This window comes from Ischnura elegans, chromosome 12 (assembly GCF_921293095.1).
Source record: "Ischnura elegans chromosome 12, ioIscEleg1.1, whole genome shotgun sequence".
Lineage (NCBI taxonomy): Eukaryota > Metazoa > Arthropoda > Insecta > Odonata > Coenagrionidae > Ischnura > Ischnura elegans.
The window spans coordinates 65574814-65602811 of NC_060257.1; the positions used below are offsets into that span (position 1 = coordinate 65574814).

Consider the following 27998-nt stretch of genomic DNA (forward strand, 5'->3'; position numbering starts at 1 on the left):
TTTTAAATAATGACCGGTTTACGCTAACGTGGCACTTCATATCAAAGCATATCGAATTGAGATTACGTGAAATATTTCAGCGTTCATATTCGCGGATGCTCGTCATATTGTTGAATGCACCTATACTGTATTGCAATGTTTATGATTGGTGCGATTTATTTAAATGCTGTTCTATCCGGACTATGGTTCTATAAATACCGTAAGTAATATTGGTAGTACCATGATCCGGGACAAGAGGCAATCACAAGCGCATTTTGGGAATAAAGAAATAAAAACTTTGTAAGGTTCACTGTTATTTAATTATGGGCACGACCCGGGTTTCGTAACTTGGTTACATCGTCAGGTGACTGATCTTGCATGCATCTTATATTTACACACAAAGTACACAAATGACAGTGGGGATATCTATCGGAAAGGAAAAGGACTGGTTGAGAGGGCGGGGGTGAGGGTTAAGCACGGAATGGAATGGGGAGAGGGGGGTTAGGGGGAAAAGAAGCAGCCTTGATTTGGGACGAGGGTTTTTTTCCCTCGTCCCAAATCAAGGCTGCTCCTTTCCCTTTTACCCCCTCCCCCTTTTCCATTCCGTGCTTAACCCTCACCCCCGCCCTATTATACTGCATATAATTTTATAATATAAGAGACTATAACGGCTGCGTTATAACTTAAAAATTGGTTAGTTAACTTGAAGAGTAGCCCACTAACTTATTATAATTACAAGTATTGCTTCATGCATATTTTTGAATTTTCATAGTCTTTCTAAGGGCATTTTTTGTGTGTTCTAACTTTAGTGGAACATTGCCTTCATGAGTATTTGGCAAATTTTACCTTCGCATGAATGTACGTGTATTTTATAATAAAAAATAATAACAATAAACGTCTTTATTGGGCGAGATTGGGAGTAGAGAATCTCATCTTCCATCTAACCCCCTAAATTTTATGTTAGCATGCGTGGCATTTTTCTGTCCCTTTGGTGTGCATGTGGAAACAGTCCTCCATGTTGCATTCTGATGATTGATCACTCTCTATGAAACACCCTAGAGGTGGCTCGGAGGGTGTTATATAGATGTAAATAGATCTAATCGTTCTTCGGGGATGCCACCAGCTTGCGGCTCCGTATCAATTCCTTGCGATTAATCATAGTTATGCATGCGCTTAGTTACGAATATTTTCTCAATTCAATATTTTGTTGATATCGTTCACAGCTTCTCAATATAAGTCTCATTTCTAATTGATTTTTTTATAGAAGTATGATTTTTCGGAGGCGGTACATTACCTTTTCGTCTGGGAGTTGCAGAGAATCGATGGAATTGTGCCTAAGGTCGATCGTAAGATTTTTCGAGCCTGGATATCGACGGAAGGTTTTTTCATGCATAATCTCATCAGCACTCAAACGATGATGATTTCCCCCTTTCTTTTGGTATGAAACAAACATTTCGATATCCATTGCTTCCAGGGCTCTGGTGAAAAGCAGATCGCCATACCACAGTCGTTTAATTTTGTTGTAGCTGAGGTCGACGAAACGCAGGTCTGGCAGGTAATGCTGGAACTCCATGGGTATGTAGGCAATGAGATTGTGGGATAGTATGATGATCTGCAATTAAATTGAAAGATATTATTCATCCGCAAATCGTCAATCAATCAGTGATTCAACACGAAAGTTGATTTGGATCGGTGAGGTTGCTACTCAACCCCCGACTTATCCATAGGCGTGTTCAAAGGGACTGCATAGAGGAGGCTCAATTGTATCCCATGGAAGTGCATAGTATGATGATCTGCAATTAAATTTGAAAGATATTATTCTTCCGCCAATCGGCAGTCAATCAGTGATTCAACACGAAAGTTGATTTGGATCGGTGAGGTTGCTTATCGACGGTGTTGTCGACTTATCCTTAGGCGTGGTCAAAGGGAGGGAGTTTATAGAGGAGGCAAAATTCCATCCCATGGAATGCTAATTTCTGTTGCCACTTTGGTCGCATTTTAATCGGTTTACAAAGATGTCCGCGGCGCGGTGATGAGAGCAGTGCGATCCACTTTCTTCCTATACATTTTGCAGTATATTGATTGTAATTACGAGTAACAGCGTTGAAAAAGTTGAATTTCATGTATCACATGATCTGGAATAAGCATCGGTCAACACCCCTAATTATACCTTATTTCCCCGTGAAACTACGATCATTCTGTCCATTATCGACGCGAGTGGCGACTTTTGTAAACCCATTCAAATGCGCGGTGACTGAGAACACATGTGGAGGCCGATTTGAGGATGCTCTTTTGTAATATTTGTGGGCGTGGTATGTCATATATTCATGGTAGGGGGCCAGTTCCTTTCCCTAGGCAACCTCGTATTAAGCGGATATTTTTTTGGGGTATTGGAAGCCTTCTCCCGGAAATTGAACACGGGACCGTTCGTTCAGCTACCCCCTTCCACTTATCCTATGCTAGAATTGAGTCGATTCTACATTTTTTCCATTTTTTTTCGTATACAAAATGTATTCTTTCAAATCAGTTTTGATTCTCGCGATTCTTATTCATTAGACAATGATGTGGCCCAAAAGTTTATTTGGGTATGACGAATAGCTAATTAGTATTATGGTAACATATTCTCTTCTTAAAAAAAAACCTAATTAACAGTTTCAGACATAAATAGTGAACTTAATGATGGAGAATGACTGAGGTATGATGGGGACAATGCTAGAGATGAGTCGATTCCACTTTTTTATTCCAATTTTTACAATTCCAGTTCATGTTCTTTCAAATTGATTATTCCGCCGACACTTATTCATTAGGTAACTTTCCAAGTAGGCTTCCGCGGAGATTATGATGATATCTGGTAATTTTCCGGGTATTCTTCTGCGTTTATCCATTGTGTAGGACATTTTGTAGTCCCAGAAAAATTATCGACTTTATGGTCACCATATAAACTTCCAAATCTATTTATAGATAAGAAGAGTGTTTAAGAAATGAAATTACGTAAAAATGCACAAAACAACATATTTATTGTGCGTTTGGCTTCACATCATAATATGATATACTCCCGGGCAGATTTTTAAAATCCGACGCTTATTGCCTTTCATTTGTTTTCGCAACGCAGAGCTGTGACGGGCGAAATTTGTTGGGAGGGGGGGCGGGAGCTCTCGCGGCGTCTACGAGACTCAGAGCTGTGAAGGCACCCTCAGTTTTGCCTCGTTCAGACTACTATCATACCAGCAAACTTGCGTGCATTCAGATTTCAACGGTGAAATCTATGCTGCATTGCGGTGCTGAAATCTGAAATAAACAAGACACTAACAGTGAGCAAAGCATTTGAGATAAGTGGGATTAAGATATTACTGTATTGTGGAAGCCTACTCGGAATTTCTACCGGGTCAGGTTCTCCATCACGACTGACGTTTTCACGAACGAGTCGTCCATCGTCATCAGGGCATCAAGGCAGGCAGGGCATGATGTCCTGAGGACGATGGACGACTCATTCATCGAAGCAACAGCTATGATGGAGAACCAGACCCTGTGGAAATCCAGAGTGACCTTCCACGATGCAATACGGTGGGAAAGCATGCGTTCTTTCTTCAACATATTTCTCTGTTTAACGTATTATTCTTCTCCGCCCAGATTCTTCCTTGCTGGGAAAACCCTAGAATTCAAAATGGGAGCTTCACAGACTTTCCGTGTTTCTGTTGTTTTTCCTCTCCCGGTTACGCAGAGACTAAACATCGTAATGTGGCAGTGTTCGGAACTACGCGCACTAATGTCCGGACTTGCGTTCACACCACTAATTCCGCACTCAACACTTACAAGGAGACATCGCGAAAGTGATATTCGGGATCTGGATGCGGATGTTATTTTCTGAAACTTTATAGGTATGGTACAAAAAAATGTCACGGCTTTCTTCCACATAGACCCGGGTTCGAGATATATTCGCATGTAAATATTTGCGCACCATGACTTCCCTTGAGTAATGGCCCCTCTCAAGTAAGGCTCTGGCGGCGCGGTATAGGGCACTAGTCTGTTGATTCATATCGTCTGCGTCCCGGGTTCGAGTCCCAGTGATGTCAGTATTTTTTCTCGAGCGATTACTGAAGGGGACGAAATCTTTGCATGCGAATATCTCTCGAACCCGGGCCTATGTGGAAGAAAGCCGTGTTGGTTTTCTACCTTACCTGTATGGTTTCAGAAAATAGCATTTGCATCCAGAACCCGAACATCACTTTGGCGATGTCTTCTTGTTAGGATGACCGCTGAAACGATAGCAATCTGAACGAAGCATTCTCTAACTTCCGTGCAGTAAACATCGCTCTTCAGCCCATAGTGTCGTCGCGACGACGCGTCGTAAGTAATCTGTGGAGGTCGCAAAGCGTTCGTTTTCGTAGCTTGCATGCAAACTGACATTTTAATGGACTGGTAACGCTGGTCGGCCTCGCGGAGGGGAATGTGGAGGCAGTGGGGACAACGCCTCTGATTGGCTTCTGGCTGCTTACCGACCAACCGCCAGAAGTCGGAAAAGGATATGACAATCCTCTATATTATTTCTACTGTATAGATCTCTTTTTCTCAACTTATATGCAACCAAACTATACAAATGAGGTACCAAAATGCACAGAATTTATCAGAGAACATGCGACGGCATATCTTACTTCCTAAATATTGCTATTGTTTCCTAAAATTGGTTTTTAAATAATAAAAAAAAACAAAAACCGGTAAATATTCCTGACGTTAACGGCGCACAAACGGATACATTTGTTCATTTGCAACAATATCTCGCATTCTTTAAAGAACTTTTATCAAAATGCGGCTGATTCCACATTCAAGTCTCCTGTTGATACGTAAGTATGAGTCATCATGTGCGTTTAACAGAGGATAGTGTAATTACTTCCAGTGTTGTGTTTAAAGAGGTCCTCTGACCTCAATTTGTACATGAACATTCCAATTAAATTTGTACATAAGACCCTGCCTTTTTTTCTACATTTTAAAATTAGAAACGCGCCTATCCCTCTGTGGACCTGCATTGAAAAGAGCGGGGGAAGCCCGCTGGGAGCGGGCGCAGCACGCTCGTTAATCATTAAAGGGAAGGAATTAAATAAATTTTAGATTGATAAATTTGATGTTTTATCAAACCGCTTAAGATTCGGAGTATCCTTCACCCACTTAACTCATGTCTGAAGTAAACTCGGCTATTTCATTTGACTTGCGAAAAATTGCCTCTGATAATGCATATACTCCAAAATTGCTTACCTCCAGTCCCGAAAGCGAATGTAGGGGCGACAAACACCCCCACACCATCCTTGAGGAATGAAAATAGTCCGTGCATTCAACCAGGTGAATCATGTTGTGGGAGAGGTCCAAGTGTCTCGTCGTAAGAAATTCCCAGAGCCGATGACTGAAAAATTTAACCGACTTTAAATGATTACGTGATACGTCAAAGGTTTGTAATATGACTTCATCACGCAATCGTTTTTCAGGTTTATATTCCAAGTCTGTAATACAGTTACTGCTAACGTTGAGGTGTTTTAAGGTTTTAAGGACAAACGATATGCTTGGCAAAATTGTTAATCGGTTTGACGATAGGTCAATAACTTCCAAATTGTTCAGATGTTTTCCAAAGAGTACATCTTCGTCGGCGTGCAATTCCATTGTTGTTTGCATTCCTATGGTATGAATCAGGTTGTGGGACAGATTGACTTGCATTAGACTTGGTACTTTCGCTAACATGTCGGGTGCGATGAAAGTCAGGTTATTTTCGGACAGACTCAAGTTTGTCAAATTCGGAAGCGTCAAATCCGGTAAATTCTCAAGAAGATTCCTGCTCATATCGAGATCATTACGTGAAAATTCCTTCTTCTGTGTCCTAAATGGTTGAAAAATCTTGTCTGGCAAATTGCGGATCCTGTAAAGGAATATGAAAACTATTTGTTTATATTTTCGGTTATCAGCTTGTTATGTTTATACTAATCACACTTCATCATCCATGGGTAATTTTTTGTAAGATAATGTTTTTGAGAATCTGCCGTAATAAAAAAATAGGCGGAACTGATTCATGATAAAAACTGTGACCCTCGCTGTAACTTCTACGGATACAGAACATTAATGCACATTGCTGTAGAATGGTAAGTAGTTTTAAAAGAGTACCAAATATAATTTGTATAACTATTTTGCTTAACTAGAAAAAAGATACTTATTATCGCCGAAAAAAGATAGAACGCTGAACTTACACAAGAAATGTTATACAATTTCCTATCTTATCTTTCTCTTCTTTTCGTTTGAATTTACTTTCAAGTACTCTTTGATGGTGCACAAAGGGTAAGAAAAAAAGACATTGCTGTTCCACAAAATAAAATATATATTTACGACCGGTTTCGATACGGCGTCTAATCATCGGACCAGATCGAAACCGGTCGCAAATATATATTTTTTTTGGGGAACACCAAAGTCTTGTTTTTCTTACCCTTTGTGTATCATGAAGGAGTTCCATCATGTTACGCTACCCACCATCGCAGTCTTTGGTGTAAACAAATTTTGTTCGTATGGAAACAACCCATGAAGAATTCGACTTAAAAAATTACATTATATATTCCTTATAATTCTCATCCTTAGCCCCTTCCTCGACCTCCAGAAATGTTTGTGTGAAGCTTCCAGTTGTGCTCCAGTAAATGTAATATTAGATAAACAAATAAAAGGATAATGTAATTGTAATCATACCTATTGTTGTTGATATATATGTAGTTGACTCTAGTGGAATTTCTGAAGAAATCCAAGTCCAATGTCTCAATAAAATTGTGGGAGAGGTCCAGAAGTTCTAAATTGGTGTTGCTTCTCAGCAGTGTCGCCGGCATGTCGGTGAAGAGATTGTTCGAAGCCTTGAGCTCGAGTAGTTTTTCGTTCCGGGAGATGATATCATCAGGCAAGTAGGTAAGTCTGTTGCAGGAAATATCCAAGTATCGAAGTTCCTGCATCCCAAAGAAGGCTTCATGTGGTAGGGACGATAAGAAGTTATTGCTCAGATTAAGTAGACGGATTGAAGAAGTGGCGATCGATATATTATTTAAGTTTCCAGATTGCGCAAGCATTAAAGACGAGTTTGGAAGCATTTCCTCCGCCCCGAATTCTTTAATGAAACCGTCTCTATTGTACGTGGGTGTTATCCTTTGCGATGCGAGTCCCAAGGTCACAATTTTGTTACCTTGAAGGTAAACCTCCCTCAGGCATGAGAGACTGTATAAAAATTCTTGAGGGATGAAACTTATCCTATTAAACTCAGCACGCAGAAGTTGAAGCTTTTGTAGGCTGAATAAACTCGTTGGTAATGTTGAGAGTGAGTTCTCCTCTAAATAGAGTTTAATCATCAACTTCGTTTTGAGAAAAATGTCATCGTCCAAGCTTTCAATCTCGTTTTCACCAAGATCGAGGAGTTCTAGATTCCATAGGCTGCTCAGAAGACAACGCCGAAACGATCTCAGCTTATTTCTCCTAAGAATTAATTGATTGAGTGACAAGTCCGGGAAAATTGTCGAGTCCGGGAAAATATTTTCTGGTAAAATCTGCACTTCCGTTTCTGAGATCTCAAGGCGTTCGAGCCGTTGTGATATCCCCGAGAAAAGGTCCGCATCTACCTTCGACAACTTTGGACAGGTGACTTTGAGTATCTTGAGATTGTTGAGATCCCTCCAAATCTGCTTTGAAAGTTGGAAGGTATTTGACTCCGTGCAGATTACTTCTAGAACTTCGAGTGGAAGATTACGCCAGCCGCCGATACCACCTTTACTTCCACCTCCAAGGAGGACTGATTGGCCACGAGACGGAGCTGTGCAATTTATCACCGCCAGCTCGGCGGTATTTGCGAATTCGATGGAGTGCGCTGAGAAGTTCGCGAATAAAATCATGGAAAGGTAATAATATGGATCTGCCTCCGTTTCGTCCTTGCACTCTAACTGATAGTATACTGGATTTCGATATCTCATTGTTCGGTGTACAAGCACTTTGTCTTCGCAGAGAACGGCGGAATTTTTCTCACCCCACTCACTGAAACAAAGACATCTGGGTTCCTCTTCACAATGATGGCCCAAATAGCTCATTCCTACTTGTCTATCAATCGCCGATTTTTCGGAAGAGCAATCCATAAACGTTATGACGGTGATGACGATATAAAAGTATTTCCGTCCTGTGCTTGCATTACGGCAGCTGCGCTTTTGAGCTTCAAACGTCCTTTGAACCTGAAAAAAAATGAACTTAGTTAACTTAAAATTTAAAATAAATAGAGATATGTGAAAATCGCACTTTCATTTTTATTTTATCCACTTTCAATAACAGTTTATCGCATTTTGTAGCGTCTATTTTTTATTTTCATAATGAGGGAGATGACGATTAAATGTAGTGAAATAGTTATATGACAAAATACAGAATATTTTAAATAATTATGTTGTTGAAAACAATAAATTAAGGAATAAGACATATAGTGGCAGAGGTGTAGCTTGCCCGCGCGAAGTTCGTGGCCACGTAGGTTCCCAGCCAACTAGTAGCTGGCCAGTCGCTTACACGCTTTAAGCGGTGAGTGTCGGCGGAGCATTTAAACTGCGCTCGGCACAATATGTACGATTTTTGCCGTCGAAAAGGCCAATTTGCGTAAGAATATCATAAAAGTCCAGTCATCGCATCTATGCCGCATTTATTTGCGCACATCGCATTTGCGATTTTCACGCATCTCTACTTATAATGTAAATGCTCCCATAATTTTTATTGTACAATCTGGTTATTCCTAAGGAAGAGCTTTAGGCGATCTCCAAGGTCATAAGAACAGGAGTTGAGCCACCAGCAATTACCAAAATGTATGCCACAAAAATAAACGGAGTGACTGAGATATAAGTATTGCTACAAAGAAATAAAAATATGTGTTCAAATTTTTCTTGAGAAAAAAATCAAGTCTTTGGCTAGTTGAACATTTTATTTGAGGATTTAATATTTTTAACTTCAGCGGGCAGTAGATTATCTTTGGCCCCATATAGTGAAACCAACGTTTATATCGTATCAAAGTGATCTATTAAAAGCTGAAATTTTTTCAACGCGGAGGGCAGAGCAACGAGGAATTTGAACGTCATAGCCCACTCCTCAGCCACCAAAGACCACTTCTTTCCATCTGGGTCAGGAGGTAAATTCCAGTCTCACTACTGTCTCAAAAATTGCGTCATTTTAGGAATAGTCCAGTCATTTAAGTTGAAAAGGAGCCTTAACCTCCGAATTCTTTGACAGTGACTTAAAATTCTGTATATAGTAAGAGAATGGGTCTACAAATATTAGTGACATAGCGTCAATTATTATAATGTAAATACTCCCAAGGTGGTCTTTATCAACCGTGGGGTTGGTCACTCTTTCCCAGGGTTTGAAGTGTGGTCCTAAAGTCAGCCTAGGAATCGAGGTTCAGATGAATTTATGATATTTTTGAGTAACTAAAACATGGATGTATACGATTATATACTTAGAAGGTGATTAGGTGCGCAGCTAAGTTCCCGCTGTTTAGTTTTAAAGTATACCGGGACTAGCCGCGGTGATAACTTTTACGGGAGTCACCCGCAATGCACAATCGTGCGAAAGCACGCTCGTTTGTTTAAAAGTTCCCCCCCTTTTTTTTAACAGATGGCTCTAGCAGTGACTACTGGTTGATTTTAACGTATCAGAAACGTCACGAATCAAGCTTAGACATTTGGTAAACAAACTGCTCGACAACAATGGCCAGTATGTTTTTGCGTCATATCCTTATTGTTGCGTGAAAATGTCGGAGTTTGTGCCTGGTAACCGTCTTTTGCGGGAAGTGTTTATTTTCTTTTCATTCGAAGAAAGCAGTGCATCGAAAGTTCCATAAGGTTTACGGAGATGCTGCTCTAAGTGAAACAGTGGGTTCGGGTAACCCAGAACGGGCCCCGCATAGGATACGCTCTCGAGGGCCGGGAACCAAGTCCGAGACTTATACGCCCAAGCCATCTCGAGAGGGGAAGGACAGAGGAAGGATAAGGAATGAAGGCATCGCCGCGATGAGAGCCCGACGACACCTCCAGGGGAAGGATAGGAAGGGAAGGGACGAGGAATCCCGCACCGTCACAAAGGCGGGCAGGTCCTACTATTAGCGAAACCAAGCATAAGAAATTAATGTTCCAACGACCTTGGAGGATTATTCTATGAGGAAGAATAATCCAACGAACAAATCGTTAGATGCTCTAAGTGACACAACGTGCCGTGATGCAAACGTTTCCGTCGCTGCAAAGACAGTCATTTCAATGTTGACGTGAAGGAAGACCTTCGAAGTCGCTGAATCATTGCTCGACGAAGATCCGGACTAAACTCAAGAAGATCTTGCTTATGCACTAGAGGTTATCCACCAATCCATTTCCAAGCGATTGGATGCGTTGGGTCTTCGGTCTTTATGATTCTAAGAGATTCTACAGCATGACAACGCTCGGCTGTTGTAACGACAAAATGCAGACTGTGAATATTTTGGGTTGCCAAGGCGTTGTTGAAATAAATAAAGGGGATTGTTTGGGGAGATTTGGAAAGAAAAAAAATCAGCCGCTATAAGGAAATCGAGCTAAAGTAAACTGAGGTATTTTGCTTTCTTAAATCCCTCTCAAGTCAATTTGTCCTTTTAGGAACTACTACAAAGCTCGACGAAGATTTTTACTTTGATATCGTTGCATTCAAGGCTCTACAACTCAATTCTCTTTAGCGAAGTGAATGATGTACCGTGCGATGACGTCAGAAGGCGTTTCGGGTCACGTGACTTCGAGCAATATTCGACCATTTTTACATAGCATTTATTGACGTTTTCGGAGTACTAGGAGAGTTTTGGCTTACATATTTGGATTCGTGAGAAAATTTTCTAAGCATGATGAACTAATTTCATGCAACAACAATGAAACTACGGCATGGATACAGCTGAAACTCTTATTCTGGCTAATCAAGACTGCTGCTTCCTATGAAGGATTTATCAAACGACCCTCGTATAATAGATGTTTTGAGAAATAAGCAGCTTTATTTCCTTGAATCATTCTTTTTTACTCCCTTGAAAATAAATGATTTTTTACATTAAATATGACGTTTTCCGGAATGTTATTACTTTCTCACAATGGAAATTATTCATAGTAAAAATTTTAGAAATCAAATGGATCGACAGAGTTAGTAACGAGGAAGTCCTAAGAAGAGTAGGAGAGAAGAGAAGCCTCATGAAAACCTTAATAAGAAGACGGAACAACCTTATAGGCCACATCCTGAGACATGAGATGAGATGGCCTGATGAAGACAATCGTCGAAGGACAAGTGGAAGGTAAGAATGGAAAAGGAAGACCTCGTACAAAATATATGGAACAAGTGAAGAGAGATGTGAAAGAGAAGAAATACGTAGGTGTGAAAAGATTAGCTGATAGGAGAATAGAGTGGAGAGCTGGGTCAAACCAACCCTAGGATTGTTGACCAATGATGATGATGATGAAAAATTTTAGAACACAATATTCAATTAATTGGGGTAAATATCGTCCGTAAGAATTTATATGTCACACCCCAACGAGCTATGTAGCACAAATGAAAACTGTATAGTGTGCAGGAATTTCCTTTGGCCCTATGGATAGAAACGCGTGCTGCACTTAAAGTAAACGCGAGCTCAGCCCGAACGTGTGGTCTGATTAGCGGTTTTTGGAGCCGAACCATCAAGAGTGAAAAATTGTAATGTTTCGAGAGGATAGGTCTGTAATGTCGAGAATGGTCCAACTACGTTTTTACATATTTTATTTAACTTTATTCATTTAATTTAGCTCATTATATGGGTTCAGCATTCTTTCGGGCTGCATCCGCGTCCGTTGTCGAAGAACCACAACAGTTTCGCCAGCTCTCCTGCCAGCGTCCTCAGGTGAGGATCATCTTTCACCTGAGGACGCTGGCAGGAGAGCTGGCGAAACTGTTGTGGTTCTTCGACAACGGACGCGGATGCAGCCCGAAAGAATGCTGAACTCAAGTAATCACCGCGGAAACCTGCGTACGAACATTTCTCATTACATTGGCTTTTGGTTGTAAAGTTATCATTTTAATGTCTGTTTTTTTTAGGTTGATGTTATTTTAGATTGTTTATTGTTACGTTTAATGGTATGTTGGTACGTGTATTCGTTAAAAAGAAGGGGATTGTTAGAAGAGAAGTATAATAAAGAGGGGCAATGCCAAATTGTAATTTCAAGAAAGTTTATTTTACTTGAAGGATCCTAGTGTCACGGATCAAGCAGATGATGACAATTTCAAGATTTGTTAACCAATGCCACTTGGAATCAATTAATTAAAATTCCATGTCATATTACGCACGCAATGGAAGTTAGTGCCGGGAGCGGTAGCCCTAGTGAAAAGAGCTACTTTGAGGAAAAGGAAAGTCCTATTTTTATCTGAGGAAGGAATGGGATAGATAGCGGGCATTTTGCGGTTTCGAGCGGAGCATATTCCTAGTTACGCCTCTGACGTCACGATTCAGCTCTGTACAACCGTTACAGCTATACAGGTTCCGTGCGAATTCCATGCTTTTGAATTTTATTAGTATTTCTAAGAGCATGTTTTTTGTCTTCCAGCTTTATTGGCAGAATATCTTGATGAGTAATAGGCAAGTTTTTCCTTTGCATGAATGTGGTAGTATAATTTGTTAGTATGCGTTAGGATTTTTGGACCGCGTGGTATGCATGTAGGAATCCTAATGCATGCTGGTGATTGACCACCCCATACCAAAATCCCTAGAGGTGGCTTACAGGGTATTTTATACACGTAGATGTAACCTTCTTTAAACAGTTATCTGTTTTGATAAAAGCAGTTCTCAGTGGTTTGTCTACTACTCAGATTGAAATTCAAACTGCTTAATAAATTATGCAGAAAATTTTGAGGTACTTAATTCTTGATACATCATGTCATCCAAAAAATCAATTAAGATTTTATGAATCAGAAGTATTAAAAACTGCGCCTAGATTTTTTTTATTTTCTGAAATAGCTGAAGGGACATCAAATTTGTTCGTAAATACATTTTTTTTCTAAAATTATGGGAAAAAATTTCAGCCAATCATTAAATATTTACCGCAAGTACACATTATGAAGGCCATCGACCTATTCCTTTCATTAATGCTTCCATTGAACATTAACAAAAAAGGAGTTTTGAAGCACTAACCTTTTTATTGCTCTTTTGTCAATCGTATTGTATCGTATATAAGTTATGCGATCGTGAATCAGGAGGAATTGATGGCTTTCATTTTCAACTGCGGAAAAGAATGTGTCACATTCGAATTAAATGGCTCTAAAAACATTAATTTTCGTTGATCTATGTGACAAAAAGATGATAAGGAAGATCCGAGCTAATGACGGAGATTAATGGAAAAGGACATTCTTCTATTAGACATTATTTTTTGTCTTTTGTACATTTATTTCTTCCTTGAAAAATGACGCATCTCTAACATTTTGGGGGAAAATAAATAAATCCTCTTCTATGCTACATGTTAGTGATTGATCACCCCCCGCCAAACACCCAAGAGGTGGCCCGCAGGGTATTGTGTACGTGTAAATGCAGCTTTCGTTAGGCCCATTCCCACTACGAACGTAGCATTGCGGAGAGACTGACTTAAGTTAACAAAAAAGGGATAGCACAATGTTGTAAAGTTAATGTTCATTACCGAAATAAAAAAAGAATAACACAGGCTTTTATTAGTTGTTTTGACTTTATGTAAGGAATGAATTTGCATAATCTTGGATGGATTTCACCCAAATTTCTATCAAAATCTCGTTTTCTGTTTTTAAGTCGTTTTTTTATTACTATTTAACTTACAGATATAGGTAAGCCCTCAAATTTAGGGTAATTCAATTTTCAACAATGTCATTTGTTAGTATTTTTATAATAGGAGAAGAACTATGGTCATTATTTGGCTCATAGGCGGATCCAGGGGGGGGGCACGGGGGCACATGCCCCCCCCCCAGACCCTCAAAAATATGCAAGATTTTTAATACGGTCCCATTATCATTGCATTCGTTTTGTATTGCGAGGTATCCTTGTGCCCCACCCAGAACAAAATCCTGGATACGGCCTTGATTGTGCCCCTCCCAGAAAAAAATCCTGGATCCGCCCCTGATTTGGCTCACAACATGACTTAATCGAAAAAAAAACTTTAAAAACCCGAATGACAATTATAATCATAACTATGCAATCCTAATGATAGCATACGCTGAAATGATATTGAAATAATAATGCTGCTTATTCTGGTTTTTATTGCTTGAAAAGGATTTTAATGCGTCATTTCTTCTCTTTAATGTACTTATTTATGTCTTGAAACATTTTACATGCCTCAAATTTTGGAGGTATATTAATATCGCCATACTAGATTGCCTGATAAGCTGTAGTTCACATACTTATTTTGGTATATTGTTGCTTTAAATGAATAACATACTATTTATATAGATTCAATTAATTACATTTTCCTGCTATATTTCTTACGCAATAGAAGCTAGGACCGGGAATGTTAGCCCTACTGGATGGGGGCGAGATTGAGGAAAGAAGAAATTAAATTATTATCTAAAGGGAGAAATAGGACTGATAGTGGGCGTTTTGCGGTTTCGTGCGACTGAAAAACTGGAATATATTGTGCGATTATAAATGTCTGAAGCAGTTAAACATTGGGCTTAATTAAACCCACATAATCGCAAAAGTTTCATTTTCGGTTGAAGCCTCCGTGGGTTCTCTACCAGGTAAGTAAAATGGCGGCCGCCGAGTTTCAACTACATGCTTTGAAATGCTTTTATTCCCAGCTCAGTCTTCCTTCCTGGTTTTCCTGTTACTTGTAGAACTATTAGGCACATAGCAAAAGCGCGATGCACGGACCATCTTCAAATTTAATGCCTTTTAGCAATATAAGACATCTTCCAAGTGACGACCTTCACTGAATCACCGTTGAAATGAATGAAACAGCACCGCGATACTGGACGTGCGACATGCTCCCAGCGCCACCGTTAAGGTCGTTTTACACGGGGCACGGAATTGCGCAGGCTAGAGCTGCAATAATTTCTAAAATGGCGTGGAATTGCGCGAATGCATGGACGAAATTAGAACGGGCTATTTTGCCGTCTCGCATCCACGCATTGTCGCATGTGTTCTAGCAATTCGCCGCTTTACTCGACGCAATTTTGATTGCGCCTTCGCACGTAGGTACGTCAGATTGCGCAATTCCGTGTACCGCGTAAAACGGCCTTTACGATCGAAGAAAATTGAATAACGTGGGAGGATTTTAGGGTTTGCCAACTAGCGGCGTAGCAGCCGAGTTGGAGGGGGCTGTACATGGATATCACTTATATCTGGTTTCACTGATAGTGAGTGAAGAAAAACTTACTGACATTCTGGATGTGCGTTCTGTCTTAGGTGATGAAATGGCCGACTATTCAGGGTGATTCACGAGGATTCTGCAATACTTCAGGAGTTGGTATGGGAGATAGTTTTAAGCATTTTTTGTCCATAAACATGGGGTTGGAATTCGTAATTAGTTACTGAGCTAAGGGAAGGCAAACATTTTTTTGAATGCCCTTTGCAGTAACCTTGAAAACGGTTTTTCTTTGTCATCCTGCCTTTTTGACATTTTTTATTTAATACTCTGGATTATGAAGAGTGTCAAATAATAAAATTTGGACGAAAAATGATAAAATTTGGATTTTGTACTGTTATAATTGTCTGAAATAATTATAACCTTAAATTTTCGTCCAAAAGTCGAAAGATTCTTTGAGTATAACTAAACTGATGTTAAAATTTTAATCACTCATTTGTGTCTCTCATTAAGTATTTAGCGTCCTTAAAAATACAGAGTATAAAGTGAAATGTAAAGACTAATTAACCAAGAAAATCCATTTTCATATTAACTGCTTAGTGAGTCCAAAAGAGGGTTTGCGTTGCCATAGCTCGGTAAAAAATGAGTTGCGACCCCATGCTTATTGAACAAAAAATGCAAAATTTGTCTTCCCTACCACATCCTGAAGTAATGCAGACTCCTCCTGAAACACACTGTATAAATATATTGATTGTTAATATTAAGGAAATGCTATCATTACCTTAAGAAAAAAACTAATAAAATTACGGAAATGTTGCAAATCTATCAGTGGCTGTTTTAAGGCTGCAATTCACGAGCGCCCCTATTGGAATTGACATTCGTCTTACACGGAACCAAATATATCTTTATGGCAGTGGTATAATATAGTCATTATTATACGTATATGCAATCGCAAAACACATAATTTTGGCTTTAATTTCTGAATGACTACTTTCGTGTTCATGAGCTTATCCCAAACGGGACTTATTTTTGACTATAGATTTAATTTGTAAAAGCATATTAACTTCCTTTAACTATACACATTGCATTCTCGCCAAAATGCTAATGAGACGCATAAAAGCCTTCGTTAACGTTACCATCACCAGCACGTAACCTGGCTTCGCTGCATAATTGAAGGCTTATTTCCTCGTCATAAAAGCATGTATACATATATTTTTTTTAATATGACACACTGTAAATTTATTGCTAATCACCTTAATCGGATTTTCCATATGATATATTGGTTGTTCCAAGCTCAGAAATCTCAGGTGCTATGTACAGTAGGGTGGGCCGAAAAAAGGTTTTTTTTCCTGATCAAATTTGCCCTATGCGGGAAAGTTGCGAAATGATATAAGGATCTCGCACACAAAATTTTTTTCAAATCGGATAATATTAACCACTGCCGCCCGAGCTCTAAAGTTTAAAATTTTGCGAAAAATCAGGCTGATTTCAGAATCAAACGGCTATTAAGACGAATTTTATGAAAATATTGGATTATGGATAATATCAAAGAGTGGATACATGTTTATAGTTTATGAAAATGAAATTTGAAGTTTTTTTGACAAAATCTATGGTTAAAAAAATGTCTATGAATTAACAACAAAAGTAGAGTATAGACCACCCGCACAACACAACTCATTTTTTCCTACATTTCTAAATCTCCATTTTGGGGGCTAAATTGCAGGTAAAATAATATTTATTTCGATTGAATTTCATTTCTTATCAAATAAGTCATCATATGGTAGTAAATAATCCCACAAAAAGTATTAATAAGGTAAATTATTTGAAATTAACATCAATCATAATGACGAATAACGTACCTGTGGAGCTGTTTTCAACAAGAAATTCAGCCAAGGCTGAGAAAAAACAGAACCTGAACACCAAGCATTTCACTAAGTAGCTCTCTGCTAGTTTCGTAAAGAAACTACCCAGAACTCACCACGAGGAAGAGGCTACCATCGAATTCCACCCGTGTCCCCCCCAGCCAACCTTCCGAAGGACACGGTTGTGAAAGAACATCAATTACTCTGACAAAATTATTTTGTGATTTTTTTCAAATTTCGGCTGAACTTCTCATTCTCTTATACACGATAATGCCCATCCATGCCTGCGTTAAATACTGCACACGGATTTTGATCCTAACATTATCATATGTACCATCCTTTCAACTGCTTGTGTATGGCAGGGAAAAGGTACTTCTAATTCAGATCTTTCCGTAACAAGGTCTTCCAAGTTTTTGTTCGTCATCCCAGCTACTATTGGTGGTTGATTTACCTCATTTGATTCCCAGTCAACCAATTCAATACAATTTTGAGCATCGACGTTTAGAAAGATTTTGTGCTTTCCCGGCGAATGGACTGAGTGAAGAGTTCTCGGGATCGCCACCGGGTCAGGAAATCCATATCTCCCGACGTTTCGATGCCCGACTCGGTCATCGTCCTCAGGGCTGTGAAGTGTTCATTCACAGCATTGAGGACGATGACCGAGTGGGACATCGAAACGTCGGCAGATATGGATTCCCTGACCCGGTGGCGATCCCGAGAACTCACTCCATCGAAGGTTAGCTTTGGAAAATTCGAATTTCCTCGATTCCTCCTGCTGAGTTTCTTTCGATTTCAATGTATTTATGATGGCAATTGCACGAATTTGTCTGCGTTCATCGGCTAACATTGCAAGCAGAATTACATTTCCCTGAATCATAGAGTAGCGGCGTAATTTGATGTCTCTATCTATATATTTCATAAGAAGAATCATGTTCATATTATGCTTCGGGCCTTCTGTTCAATATTGTCTCAATTTTATTGAAAACCGCATTGGAGCGTAAAGTACGATAACAAATTTTGCCAGGGTCATCAGTTCTTTTGACGGTGCTGAACGATAGTTCATTGCAATGAAGGAGGCAAACAAACCAATGCAAAGGTCTTCTTAGGGCCATTTCCATTCTCCTGATTACTCCGGCATGGCTTCCGGTGTTAACCTCAGTTCCATCCCACACAATTGTTTGGAGTCCGTCGGTAATGATCATTTCCTCCCCTAGAAAATTCGTGATGGAATCTTAGAGTCCAATAGCTTTGCCGACACATGAGGTGACATGCCATAAGTAGCGTGAACCGGGCTCTTGAACGAGAGTTACATGCTCCTCACCAATTGTTTTTCACTTTGATTGACTATAAACGAAAGCAGAGTCTTTCCTCTCGTCGAAGTAAAGCGCTTGCAGTTTAACAGTTCCCACATTCCTCCGAGGACACGTGCGCAATCTTTCTCTTTCCCTTCTTACTTTGTTCTTGTCAACAAAAAGTACATTGACTCCTTGAGTAACCAACCCGATATCTATTAGGTGCGCAGATGCAAGCGCTGCAGAGGTATGGTTTGATATGCAGAATTATTCACAGGATGATGCAAATCTTGTAATTTCAAATTACTTACACTAACCTTTTTCCATGAAATCCTCTCCTTCACTTGCATTACATAACTCTCCGTTCAATGTCATTTCATCACCTGAGTCTTCCGAACTGAAGTCTTATGACAAAATAGGGTGGAACATTCGGGTGTTCCTTTTTTCTTTCCAACCTGCAAAGCCTCGTCTTCCTATTTTTGGTCTACTGCACATCGATGGCGCCTATCTTCATTTTCCTGCCACTTCTCTGTCCTTAGGGAATTCCCATTCTAAACAAGGCATTTTCGAAAGAATATCACATACAGAATCAGTCTCACTAAAGCAATTTACATGCCGCAACATCAAAAAGCTGACGTGCGTGACGAAGGAAGTCTTGCTTCAGATCAATGAAAGCATTCTTGTTGACAGATCGAAGAATATTGCGATTATTTCAATGATATTGAATAATTCGTCAAACAATTTGCCTATATTCAACAACTGGGATAGAGGATCTATGCCAAATGCCTTCAATGGCATAAGCCACTGTCTCCGCGATTCCCGGCAGAGAAGTAATGGCATTTTAACTTTATTCTTCTTCTTCTTCAATGTACCGAGAGTACAAAAACATTTTCATCATCCCTTCATAAGTGGGCAAATCATTACCCAAGAAATTTTCGGGTGCAACAAATATCACGCACTCCACTCCACACCTGGTACGCTTTTCCTCTATTTTAACTATTGCGTCGATCCTACCGTAACCCTTTGAAGGGTTGGTTGGGGGGACACGGGTGGAATTCGATGGTAGCCTCTTCCTCGTGGTGAGTTTTGGGTAGTTTCTTTACGAAACTAGCAGAGAGCTACTTAGTGAAATGCTTGGTGTTCAGGTTCTGTTTTTTCTCAGCCTTGGCTGAATTTCTTGTTGAAAACAGCTCCACAGGTACGTTATTCGTCATTATGATTGATGTTAATTTCAAATAATTTACCTTATTAATACTTTTTGTGGGATTATTTACTACCATATGATGACTTATTTGATAAGAAATGAAATTCAATCGAAATAAATATTATTTTACCTGCAATTTAGCCCCCAAAATGGAGATTTAGAAATGTAGGAAAAAATGAGTTGTGTTGTGCGGGTGGTCTATACTCTACTTTTGTTGTTAATTCATAGACATTTTTTTAACCATAGATTTTGTCAAAAAAACTTCAAATTTCATTTTCATAAACTATAAACATGTATCCACTCTTTGATATTATCCATAATCCAATATTTTCATAAAATTCGTCTTAATAGCCGTTTGATTCTGAAATCAGCCTGATTTTTCGCAAAATTTTAATCTTTAGAGCTCGGGCGGCAGTGGTTAATATTATACGATTTGAAAAAAATTTTGTGTGCGAGATCCTTATATCATTTCGCAACTTTCCCGCATAGGGCAAATTTGATCAGGAAAAAAAACCTTTTTTCGGCCCACCCTAATGTACAGTGTACACGTCGTAAATTACGCGCGAACCGCTCGGCACCGATCATTTTATTATGGAGAACTTTATACTGAGTAAAAATTCAAAACGAAAGGGGAGAAGTTTTTATGAATAAATGCTATTTACCTTTTGTATTTTCACCAGTAATAGTTTCATTTAGTTAAATCGAAAAAATTCACAGAGTGGAGATAATATCTTGCATGGTGCTCGATATAATGAATAAATACTATTTACCTTTTGTATTTTTATCGGTAATAGTTTCATTTAGTTAAATCCAAAAAATTCACAGAGTGGAGATAATATCTTGCATGGTGCTCGATATGTGGTACACATAAATGACCCGCACGGAGCTTTCTTTGACATTGAATTTCATTCCGAAACACCTGAACACTGGCTTCCACCTTCTTTAATTTTTAGCTCTCTAACATCTTAAGTAATAAATGATTCACCTGAGTTTTCCTTGGGACAATTAGCAGTAGCTAAGATATATAGAAGAGGATGTATGCCAAATTTATGATCTTAAGAGTCTTCCTGTGAGAGTCATTTTTATTCAGGCCATCGCAAGTCATAAAATTTCGGCTTTAACTTCTGGATGTCAAGTAGCGTAATCCCTTACAGAATATTTTTTTGCCTATACATTTCATTTGGAAAAGCATATAAACCTGCTTTAACTATGTAATATGCAACAAATTTTCTTTAAAACTTTAATGAGACGCATATTGCTTTCCTAAACGTCCATGACAATTTTAACTGGTCGTTGTGACATATACTCTAATTCACTAGCACGTAACCTGGCTGAATAATTAAAGGCTTATTTTAATATGAAATAATTTATGATTAACCAGGACTTCCTTTGGGAAAGCATTAACAATTTTTATTTGCAGATGAAGCTTGTAACTCATATTCTGAATGTCCCGCATGGACCCGGAATAGCTAGTTCATAGCTGATACGTGATAGTATGGCCTCCGAAGGCTATCCTGGGTCGTTGGTAAATGAAAGAAGAGAAAAATAAAATGGAATACTCTGCAAATGCCGGTGCGAGAAGGATGATGGAGAAATTCATCATATGTCTGCATATTAGCCTGAGAGCCACCTCAAGGGTGTTCGGCAGGGGATGATCAATCACCAGCATGCAACATATGCATTCCCACATGCACACTACAAGGTCATAGAAATAATGTCACGCATGCAAACAAATGTACTTCCACGTTTACGCAAAGGCACGCCGATCGTGAAAAAAACGGCACTCTGAAACTGTTCTGTTCTACAGTCTATCTCTCTTATTTCATGTTTATTGTATGATCTACCATATTATGTTGGTGATCATGAGGTATACGTAGTGTCGGAAAATAAATTGCTCTTGATTTTACATAAAAGGTTTAATCTAGTTTTCAATCAACGCACAGTGGGCGAAAATCGGAAAAAGCCGGGCAAAATTACAAAATGACTTTTTTTAGTTAAAAACTTCAAACTTCGCAGGAATACTTAAAAATGATTGAAATGTATGGATATGTACTTCACTTGACAAAGAATCCACCCATAACTTCCCCATCTACTTTCTTTGGAAGATTTTCAGAGAAAATTGAAGACGGGCGTTTTCATGGAAATTAGCTCACGTTTGAGCCTCTGTATCTCAGCAACGGGTGGGATCTTTGTCAAATGAAGTACACATCCATAAATTTAAATCATTTTTGAGTATTCCTGCGAAGTTTAAAGTTTATAACAAAAAATAAAGTCATTTTGTAATGTTGTCCGGCTTTTTCTGATTTCCGCCCTCTGAGTAAGGGTCAGATCTGAGTTGTTCTAAGAAGTGAATATTACAAACTAAGCTATTTTAAAGACTTTTATCGTGCCTGACAGCTCTTCTATGTATGCGTTCTTACTCAGAAAAAAGAACCTATTCAGAATCTAACAAAAAGAGAAAAACTACGTGACGGACTCACTTTCAGACCACCAAATGGGAGTTGAAACACTTACGGCCATGTAGTTGCTGTCGCTGGTCGACCTCCAACGTCTGTCGCTCTCCCCGCAAGTACAGTCCTCTTCGGAGGCAGCTTAGCGAAACCCTCGCGACAGTTGCGACCTCCCTGGCGGCGCAGTTAGATGAAATCTAAACCTATTGGGTAGGCGCAGCCGACTCGTCACAGTACCCCTCTCCAGCTTCCGGATTATCCTACTCATACTCCTACCCTTCCTCTATACTTCTCCCATACTGACTCTACGTCCGCTTATGCCTTGTTCAGACTACGGTTGCTTCAGAGATCGTCCTGACGGTAGTTGGTGGAACTCGTGGTATGAACGCAATTCCGGACAGTATTATAATTAAATTATTAAAAAACTTACCACTGCAAAGTTTCTCAATATTACAGCTTTTTTAACAAAAAAATAAAGGAGCTTTAGTCACTATTAACACCAGTGTGCAGATCCCAACCTTAAATTTAAATACAGTACTAGTAACTAAAAATAATTACTTTTTTAAATGAATTATTAAAAATGTAATATTTTTTAAAAATTAGTATATTTAATTATTTGATTTTATTAAAATGTATCTGATTAAATATAAAACGTGGCAAAGAAACATATCATGTAAAGTAACTTGAAGTGCAAAACGAGAAAAAGCATACAAGAAAATACAGAAGTATAACTTTAAGATCATGAAATATAACTTTTTCAAACACACACGCATACATCAAAAAAGAAAATTACTATCATTATACAGATAAACCAATGTTTAGCCTTTTTACAAAATGTATTTAAGCCCTTTAACGGTCTAATTGAAATTGGAAATCATTTAAAATTTTAGGCCCAAAATGAAGAAATGATATTTTAAGCAATGAAAGCTTAGACTGAAAAATTAAAAAGTTACAATTCCTACTTAATTCATTGCCATTATAGTTTTCATAAATGGAAATGAATTTATGGAAAAGTACCACTTCGCCAATGAAATAGCTTTAAAGTTTTATAAACAAACCTGCATCACAATGGCAGTAAATTAAGACTAACACGTTATTACACGTCGTTCCGAAAATTGTCGCTTTATCGAGTTTACGATCTAAGCTTAAACTCTATATGTATGCGATGGTTTGTCCCTATGAATCCGGGAGACAAAACGACCAAAGGAAGGCGAAAAGTTTGTGAAGGTCGCGTCGCTCTATTATTTTCCATCATCCCAATATTGCCCGCTTTGTCCATCATTTTTGTCACTGGTGCCACTTGTACTTTCGTCCGAGTTAAGCTTTGTGCTTGTACAGGAATTAGGCGTTTGCTCTGGTGCGATAAACCACGATTTTTTAGTTTTTTTCCTGCAAAGAAAAGAATTTTACCTAAGAAAACCCTAACATTTATTGAACGTATACGAGTTTGAAAACAGCGTTTGCTGGAATAAAAACTAATGGTACAGAAAAGGTGTATTACGCTATCTTGTAACTCCGGTTACAAATTGAATCCTGGAGAAGATGCATATCTTTGTGGATCCGAGGAAAGAAAGCCTACATTCTGAGTGACAACGGTGGATTCCTCGGGATGATGATTTATTGTCAAACACCCTCATAGAGTTATTAAAGCACTGGAGATGGCGCTGCCTATGCTCGGCTGGAAGCGAGGGTGAAGCCGGCTGGGCGTAACCCTCCGCCTTATTGAATGTCTATTGCAGCGGCGTAACTAGGAATATGCTTTGGGGAGGGGCGAGAGAGTTTGGGGGGCGATCCCGGGGTATCCGGGGAAATTTTTGAAAAATGGCATGCATGGAAATACATTTTACACCATTAATAAATGATCTTTAACGTTAGGCAGAAGTAGTTATTTTTAGGGATGATCGGATACTTCGGATCCAAATTCGATGAATGCATCGGATCTGGATCCGAAACTTTAATTTATGATTGAGTGAATGCAGCGTCCCATCCGAGGGAGTGAAAAGATTTTCGATTCTACTTTCGCATGCGTGGTTGCACTGCGATGCTTGGCTTACTCATTGGTTTTTAAGTAAGGTAAACATTTTTATTGCAATAAAAGTACATTGACAAAATTTGCGTGGACTGTGAGGTGATACTATCGCGAGCAAGTGGAAAATCCACCTCACCCCAACTGAAGCATTTGCGGGTGAAACACAAGTCAGTTTGCGATGAGAAAGTGATAAAATTTTGGGGAAACTTAAGTGAGGAATATCAAAAATCAGTCAATGGTTTATCCGAAGATTGAAACCTATTTTCATTTCCAAACGCAAGCGTAAAAGTTTACATCCTAAGCGTGTGAAGATTTTATCGTTTTTAAAAAATAACTTGAAAGCTTATAAAAACGATTTTTAATCAGCAAAAATTTTTTAGACGCACATGTAAATCTAAATAGCATTCTTTTGACTGTATTTACCCAGAAGAAACTCGAATAATTACTTCGTTTATAGCAGACAATTGAAAATGCAATAGGATCCGAAAATATCCGAAGATCCGGCTCCGAAAATCAAGGATCCGATCCGGATCCGAAAAATATCCCGTATCCGTCCATCCCTAGTTATTACATGTCAAAACTGGACAATGGCTTGACAAAAAAAATTATTTCTCTGAGGCTTTGGGGTGGGGTTTCCCCTTTCCCACCCCCCCCCCCCCCCCCATAGTTACGCCACTGGTCCATTGAAAATTACTCAAATCGTGAAGTTTAGCTTCATCGAAGTTTCATTCCACTTTCACATGTTTTATACCAAGCCAAGATACGCACGTTTAAAGTGGACATTTCCCTCCGACTTCAGTTTCGAGACCTAACCGTAAAGTTAGCGGTTAATTAGCAGCGATGTTAATTCCAGGTCCGTTGTTAAAAGTTGCCCATCAATTAGTTACTGTAAACTATGGCTCTGCATACAACACTTGAATCGTCTTGTATTTGCACTGTAATGAACTTTCATTACAAAATAAAACAATTTGCTGTAAAATCGTAATTCAGGTTTAGATTACAATCGTAATACAGTTGTTTTAGAGAACATTTGACGCTGTATTACAGCTTTAGTACAACTTAATCCGTTTTCAAAAACCTTTGAAGTACGGCTTTGAGAATTTTGCGGGCTGGGAAGTGGTCAACAGAAAATCGAGAACTCTCGTTATCCGTCTACTACGCATTGCTCAAGAACCTTATCCAGTGACTACGTCTCCTCGTTTCCGAGATTTCGGAATCGAACTTTCCGTTTCCGTCTCCGATTTCGTTCCCGGCACACGGAAGCGCTTGCTCAATGTCTCCAGTACTCCAGCATCTGGCTTAGAGACGGCGCACAGTGGGCTAGAATCGAAAAAAGCTGGCCAAAACCTGAAAATCGATTTTTTTTGAGCTAGGAAGTTGAAACTTCACATACACATTCTCAAATAAATTGTGCATAACTACCCAGATTATTTTGGTCCTGTGTTTTCACTTTAACAATATATGTGAGGTCAAAGTTGAGCAAATTTAGCGAAAAACGACCACCCTCGATTTTTTCTGAAAATTACCGACTTTATCCTCGTGCAGTGGTTTTATAAATAGTTTTATCGACAAAACTGTTATACCATCTTAATTGACACTTCTTATTCTTTCATTTGAAGGGTTTTTAAAGATTTTTTTTCATCAATGACCATAGATACATAGCAAAATGGCGGAGCCTGTTTTCAACCCATTTTTTACATAAACGTAGAAAAAAAGTAGACATTGTCACCGGCTTACACTAAGTAACTTATATCATGTCGTTCTTTGAAGCTTCTATATTGTGAATCTAAAGTCAAACCTTGCACTTATTTGCAACCCCGAATTTTAAATCGTTTTTTCGAACGCACGGACGACTCCGGTTCTGGCCGGCGGCGGCGGAGAGTACGGCGACGCGGCAAGCGGGAGGATGCAATACGGTCTCATTCACATTTACGTGTGGATAACAGATATATTATGATAAAAAATAATCACCAGAAAGTAAAATTAATAAATATTACTACGAATGACTCTCATTATGCGATCGCTGGGCACTGCAAGAGGTGCACTGAAAGGTTTCTTTCTTTGAGTGCATTCCATGGAGAATGGACTTAAATCGCGTGCTTAAAGTGGAGAAACGGACTCTTTTATTAACAAACAAGCTCAATTTCTAGGCAAGAGCCCTCGATGATCCATGGCCTCCTCTTTCTAACCTGCCATACATATTTAAAGGCCTTCTGACAACAGTCGTTTTATAGTATTGTTGTAGTGTACCGATCCCTTCGAACTTGTTTTTGGTTTGAACTCTGCTAGCTTTAAAAGTTTCGGAAGGCATATTACTCACATCGAATAATGTATTCGTTCTAAGGAATACAGTTCATTTTGAACTATGCCTTATGCTCAATTTAAAGTATTGATTTAAATCTCTTACCTATATATCAACGTCATTATTCTTAATAAACTGCGCTGCTGACAAAATGGTTATTTTTCAGAAATATTTTACCATACAGACATAACATAAACAAAAGCAACACAATTTACACTTTTCCCAACTAACATACTGCAATTAGCACTGTCAGCAATAAAAGGTTACTGTTTTTCATTCACTATCTGACGAGTTTTTATCACTTTCACTGTCTGAGCTAAAGCATTGTTTTCCTTTTTCAAAAACAGATCCATTACATTTTTCGGCAAGGTATGTGTTTCCTCCAGTTTAATTGGCGTAATTTTTGTCATTATCAGTTATTACATCAGGAGTTGTCTTCGGAATAAATCCCTATTTGTGGCCACTCGTGCCATTTTTCTAGTCAACCGTTCACGGAACTTTCTCACGTCCTTATACCGTGCCTATATTGCTACCCCTGACAGTTGTCGCAATTAAGAATGGACTCTTTTGCAATGTCAGCTCCGTCAATGAAGACCTTATGTACGGTTGGTGATATACCATAATTGTATTTAAAGCGTCAGTGAGAGAGAGAGAAAATTAAATTATTTGGAGAGGAAATCTAGAATAATTGTGATGACTTTTGAATAATCGTGCCTGTTTCATGCTTCGCCTAACGAACAGCATTTTTTACCTAAACAAGAAGGCACAAAGGTGCTCACGAGCAATAATTCATGAGACATAGGCCCTCGTTCCCACGTGAGATTATATTGCGCATGTCCTAACTGCTGTCAAAGCCGTGTTTGCAAATTAAAGTGCACTTTATATGCGACAGGAAACTTGGATCTGTGGAAATGCACGTTAAGATTCGAGTCGCAGTAAGATGCAGAACCATTTTTAGAAACTTCTTATATAACCTCTGCTACAATAATTTCACTCGGGTAAATGAAATCATATGCTCGCGTCACTCTCTCATCGCTGGGGTTAATATTATATCCCTGGCATTTCAGATTTTCGAACACCCTTGCACCGAAATTTTGTGAGCTGCATGGACACAATTACTTAGTGAGAGGGCCTCTTAATCTGACATAACATAATACTCGGGGTTGCATTTTATCCACTTGGCAAGAGTTCTTCTTGCCTCCGAGGATGGTCACTGTATCTTCCTTTTGCATTCGTTTTCATCCTATTCGTTCTCTCGATACAGCCCTGAAAACATGAATTGACGTCCATCTGCACTGGCGAAACTAGAGCAACATGTAAATTGTGCTGCATAAGGAATAATTATTAATTGCTTTAAATCAAGAATATAAACTAAATAACCTTACTGGATTAAAATAGTGAACTCTTAAGCACCAAGACAGTGCTTGATTTGGGATAATTCGGCAAAAATAAGTACTGTATTGAGACATTTTCCATCACGTTTAAGGAATATATTAATTGTTATTGTTAAAAAGTTTATTAGTTAGTAAAAGAGTCCGTTTCCCCACTTTAAGCACGCGATTT

General features: G+C 38.9%; 1 protein-coding gene across 1 annotated transcript in view; it reads right to left on the reverse strand.

Moving 5' to 3' along the window:
* LOC124169371 (chaoptin-like) overlaps positions 1-22278 on the reverse strand; it is a 37609-nt gene extending 15331 nt beyond the window's left edge. The window contains exons 1-4 of the mRNA XM_046547962.1: positions 22169-22278; positions 6694-8204; positions 5230-5881; positions 1274-1591 (exon numbers count right to left, since the gene is read on the reverse strand). Of these exons, the coding sequence (XP_046403918.1) occupies positions 1274-1591; positions 5230-5881; positions 6694-8204; positions 22169-22174 (2487 nt within the window). The 5' untranslated portion in view covers positions 22175-22278. The remainder of the gene's footprint in view (positions 1-1273; positions 1592-5229; positions 5882-6693; positions 8205-22168) is intronic.
* Positions 22279-27998: the final 5720 nt, after the last annotated feature.